This window comes from Bison bison, unplaced genomic scaffold (assembly GCF_000754665.1).
Source record: "Bison bison bison isolate TAMUID 2011002044 unplaced genomic scaffold, Bison_UMD1.0 scf7180017864064, whole genome shotgun sequence".
In the NCBI taxonomy this organism is placed as follows: Eukaryota; Metazoa; Chordata; class Mammalia; order Artiodactyla; family Bovidae; genus Bison; species Bison bison.
Genome location: NW_011494636.1, coordinates 4,592,217 through 4,597,871, shown reverse-complemented (window position 1 = coordinate 4,597,871; position 5,655 = coordinate 4,592,217). Strand labels below are relative to the sequence as shown.

Here is a 5,655-nt window from a genome sequence, read left to right as displayed (position 1 = left end):
AATGGCTCGTATATAAAGAAAGTAGGGCCTCAAGTTGCAAGAACCTTTAAATTCAGGAATTCAAGTTTACTACTCTTCAAAGTATGCTTTTTAAAGATAATGAGTGAAAATCACTACAATTTTCTAAACACTATCTTTTAAATAGAACAAGTGAGATAACAAAGCAATTAACTCTGAAATTACATATCACATTATTAAGAGCCTTGATAACAGCTGGAGCAGCGGAAGGAAAAGGAGTTCACCACCAGAGGAACGGTTCTACGAAGCACCCCAGTAAGCTCATGGCAGGAATTTTGAGCCAATAGTTTCATTCATAGAGAATAACAATTATTGTGGATTTCTGAATTCATATATCAAAAGCCTTTCAAATGTATTTTATGATTTTAAAAGATACTAGAGCTATCCTGGAAAAGCCAGTGCATGTGGTCCTCATACCAATAAGCCCCCATTCTCATTCATTTGCTCTGTTCCTCTCACACATGGGAGACAGCTGCCTTGTACAAAACTGATGCGATATAACTTTGTCACTTATATCATCACCTGAGCACTTGGATACCACCCTGGGAAAGTCAAGCAAGGTAAAATAATGGTTTCGGGGACTTTCATAGACATATTTGAAAGCATTTCACATGTACAAACACAAATCCTGAATATGTTAGAGAGCAAACTTTTCAAGTGGAAGAATGCAGTGAGCTTCATGGCCTTACATACGTAACAGATATATCACGAGTTTAAAACTGCAACTTTACCAGCACTTTAATATGAGCAAGTTGGCCAGCATTCCATAAGCAAAAGCTCTGACTCTCAAATTCCTCAACTGTAAAATAAGACGATTAAACTGAGTCATCTCTGAGGTCCCATCCAATTCATTTACTTCACGGTTCTCCTTCCTCCTTGTACTTTTAAGTAAAAGTATAAACTGAGAACCAGACTGTGTGCCCAGTTGCTCAGCCATGTCCAACTCTTTGCAATCCCATGGAATAGGCCGCCAAGCTCCTCTGTCCAAGGAATTCTCCAGGCAAGAATACTGGAGCGGGTTGTCATCTCCTCCTCCAGGGGATCTTCCCAACCCAGGGACTGAACCCACATCTCTTGCGTCCCCAGTGTGGGCAGGTGGATTCTTTACCATTGAGCCACCTGGGAAGCCCCTACCACATGAACAAACAGGATGCATTATTGCCACAAAGTGCTTAAGAATACACACTCAAGTGTTTAAACTTGTCACATTATAAATGCATCAGAATCATTTATTCATTAGAAAAATAAGTGTTTTGAACAATGAAGCTTTCAGTTTTTATGTACGTAATTCATAAATAAAAAACAACTATCTAAGTGTTTCTGTTCGGAGAAGTCAGTAATGGAAAGCTATAAATTCAACTCAAATTACATAATATAAAAAGCTCACCTGCATTCCTAGAAGGTAATATCTTTAAACAAACTCATTTTAAAATAGGATATCCCCAACTTTTTCAGAACTTATAATGGATACAATATTACATTTGTCTTTATCTTCTTTTATAATAGTTCTCTAAGCCTTAAAATGTAATATTTGTACTTTCAGAATTTCTGATAAATAGATCATAATTTCACGTGATAGTTACACATTCACATATAGTACAATGTAGTGGTCAAGTATTAGTGATGGTAATTAACAAATTATTGAAGTAATAAAAAAACCATCATTTTAACAATTTTAATGTTCCACGACAGGATAATTTATATCCAACATATAAAACACATACAGGTAACTTTAAGGAAAAAAATGTATCAACTTTAAATAATCAAAAGTAGCAACAAGATTTTCTGTATTATTTTCAGCCTATAGAAGGGTTTTCACTGCCTAAATTTAAGCAATGTGCTGATTAGAAAAGAGACAATATAGTAATAGTACAATTATATATACCGTGGTATATTTATACATATCTATGTTTGTATGTGTGTACATGTATATCAACAGCAACTTAAGGTGTCTGGTTCTTTTTGTAAACTATAACTTCCAAGTTGTATTTTACACGAGTAAGATCTGAATAGATAATTCAACCTAGTACTTTTGAAGTTTTGTCTCTCATTCTCTTTTCCACGTTAGCTTTCGTGTCTCTTTATAGATTACATGAAATAGAACTCTCATTTCCAACATTTCTCCCAGGAGAAGTTAAATAAGTTCCAGTAGATACCGATTATCATTTTTCACTTTTACATTTCGGTATTCACCTGGTCTGCAAAAACAATTAACCATGTAGTTTTTCTTCCATCCTTTAAAATCACTTGTTTTCACCCAGTGATAAGGATACAATGGAAGACCTGGATTAAAATCAAGGTGAACTATGCCCACATATAAAAAACTATCATAATCTGAGATTTTTCTAGAACCTCCAAACATGTTATACTAAAACTAATGGATTTAAAAATTAATATTGTTTTGAAGGGGCATTTATCAGAGGTCATGGCATAATATACAACAGAAAGTCTACTGAATACCCTATTTAATTGTAAAGAACAAACACAGACATTTCACGTGATAAGAGAAGCTGAAATGTCTTTTACAGCAGTTTCAACCTCTTGATTTGACCGTTCTGGATCGAGAAGGGCAATGCTATTGGAGTTTTTCCCCTGTTCGTCTACCTTTGGGGAAGCAGCCTGGTCTTGAGGCTTTTTGTTCTCTTTAGCCAACTCTAGGGTCACGCTCTCTCCAGAAGGCTGAAATGACCTCTCCAAATGAACCACTCGTTTCCTTGCTTCTGCTTCTTGTTCACACAGCAGCCTCTCCACCTCCACCTCGAGCTCCAAAGTCTCCTCGTCAGCGTGCACATCCAGTTGTTGCATCAACTCCTCCAACTTCTTGGCCTTGCGGAGCTCGTTCTGCTGGATGATCGTACAAAGGTGTTCAGTGAGCTGCTCTTTAAGCTCAGTCTTGCGCTGCAGCTCTAGCTTTGCTGTCACATACTCTGCTTCAGCCCTGTCAAACCGCTTCCTGCAGGAGCAGATAGAAACACTGGTCTATTAATCAGCTATTGAAGGAGACAGTCAGAGGGCTAGACATAGTAACTCCAACACCAGAAAAAATGATGTATGAAGAAAATATGGCTATTAATACTTTACAAACAGCTGTCTACATGTTAGACCAAGTAGGGTACTGCTGCTGAAACTTCCACAAAATGCACATCTGGACTCTCCTAACCTAAACACATTTTCCTGTGCCCATTTTCTCTTTCCAAGGCTGTGCGTGAATGAAACCGGGCTGAAAAGTTAATTCAGTGGCGTGCTAGCTCCAGTAGGGGAAAGCCCTAATATGCAGTGTTTGTCAATTTCTGTAGTAAACCTATGATTACTACGGCCAGTTTCAAGCTACTGATGTGATATCCCTGAATGCAGAACTGGGAAGAGATACACAAACTCTCTTATGAAGCAGGGCAAGCCAGCTCTAGCATATAGCCAGTTAAATTTATGAGAGGTAAAACAGTGGATGGAGAAAGCAGAAAAATCTGTATCTCTTGACTCAATGGATTAGAAAAGGGAGAAACCTTTTGGTGGAGAAAGACATGGACAGTAGCACCTATTGCTTGGGAGAACCAAAAATGTCTCCAGATATTACCGAACGTCTCCTCAGGGGCAAAACTGCCCCCAGTTGAGAAGCCCCAGGTTGTTTTCACCCTGTCCACTCTGCAACAGACTACTGTGAGACTTTTACTAAGAAAAGTCAATTATTTTTACATATATAGAAACTACATAGGTAGATATGCCAGTCTTACTTGATGCAGGGTAATTCTACTGAGGAGGTCAATTTACGATCTCCCTTTTTTTTAATTTGCCTTTCCATATAATGTGTCGCTTTTCTTTTTGTCTAGAAGAGGTTGATTCCTCCTACCAACTAATTATTCTATTTAGTTACTACCAACAGTTGTGAAGGCTATGCTGTCTTACCTGTTGACTGCCTTACCTTGAGTGCGTGCATGCTCAGTCGCTTCAGTCGTGTCCAACTCTTTGCGATCCTATGGACTGTAGCCTGCCAGGCTCCTCAGTCCATGAGATTCTCCAGGAAAGAGTACTGGAGTGGGTTGCCATGCCCTCTTCCAGGGGATCCTTCTGACTCAGGGATCGAACCTGAGTCCCCTGCATTACAGGCGGATTCTTTACTGCTGAGCCACCAGGGAAGCCCTGCCTTACCTTACTCAATGTAATAGTAATTTCCAGTATGAGAGTTATGGCAAAAAAGAAATAGGTATGATCTCCTTATGCAAGAGTCTCTCAGAAGGAAATACAGTGAAAAATAAATAAATAAAAGGCCTTGCTTTTAGAGAATCCAGGGTTCAAAACCTACCTTTGCCATTTACAATGTGTGTACGTGTTTTGGCAAAAGCCTTTTCTGGATGTGATGAATAGATACTGAGTCATACTAGCTCAAGTACAGAGGGGGTTTTACTGCAGGATATAAGAGGCAATCTCACAGGCATGTCATCAGAATAAAGGGCTCTTCTCTTCAATGGTCAGAAACCAGAGTTTCTTTCCTTTAGGCTTTCCTATCATATTCACAGCCCAATATGGCCACCAGCTGTATGATATCAAATTCTCTTCAATCAAAGCCTCCATGTTCCAAAATTCTTTCTGGCTGGGTTGGCTTGGCTTGACTTATATCAGATTGAACAGAACCCTTAGTGCCTGGTCATGCTAGGCTCCTCAGTTCAGTTTATGGATTAAATGTTCTGGGGTTCCCATTTTTGTTATCAAGTGTGCCCCAGGCACATGTTGACATCATGAAAACAAAACACAGCCACGTTCCAGTGGAAGAGGCTGAAAAAAAGGCATGCAGTGACTAAAGATTCCAGTATGGTGAGCAGGGGTAGTTTCGTGAACTAAGTCTTGGTTTGTCTATAAAATGGTGATGATAGTAATACCTCATAGTAGTGTTAACTAAGCATTAAATAGAAAAAATAGGGCAAGTGTCTAGCCCAGTGCCTGGTAGGCATTCAAGAAACAGAACTTCCTCTTCAGAGCACCAGAATTAAACAGAACTGTTAGTATATCACTAAACATGTATCTGGGCTTCCCTGGTGGCTCAGATGGTAAAGAATTTGCTTACAATGCAGGAAACCTGGGTTTGATCCATGGGTGGGGAAGATTCCCTAGAGAAGGGCATGGCAACCCACTCCAGTATTCTTGCTTGAAGAATCCCATGGACAAAGGAGCCTGGCGGGCTACAGTCCATGGGATCATGACTGAGCAACTAAGCACACAAACAAATATTTACAATTAAACTTATGTACAATTTAAGAACTTAGGGTTTATATTTGAAAACTTTTACATAATGTTCGTTTCTCACATCTAATTTTTTTTACTGTCATCTTGTAAATATAAGAATAAGAACGAGCTGTTTTTCAACTACCCTTATGTTAAAAGAATTGTTACAAAGGAGGGTATGCTGGGTATATGGATCCCTTATTCCCATATTTTATAATATCCTAGCTATGAATGTTCTTTCATCAAGCTTGAGAGCTGACAACATTCTCTAGAGGTATATGTATCTTGTCCCTCCCCTTGACTCAAGCCCTCCTTCTCTGCAAGTCTGTGGTCAGCCTCAGTCAGTCAAAGTCAGAGAGTAAAGATTTACCGACTAGGCTCATGAATGCTGAATTGAAATAAAATTTGCTAATCGGTCCC

The 5,655-nt window shown here is 39.0% G+C and overlaps 1 protein-coding gene across 1 annotated transcript in view; it reads right to left on the bottom strand.

Annotated features, from left to right (window-relative positions):
* Positions 1-1,233: 1,233 nt before the first annotated feature.
* GORAB (golgin, RAB6-interacting) overlaps positions 1,234-5,655 on the bottom strand; it is a 22,787-nt gene continuing 18,365 nt past the window's right edge. Inside the window, exon 5 of the mRNA XM_010836714.1 lies at positions 1,234-2,971. Coding sequence (XP_010835016.1) covers positions 2,512-2,971 — 460 coding nt within the window. The 3' untranslated portion in view covers positions 1,234-2,511. The remainder of the gene's footprint in view (positions 2,972-5,655) is intronic.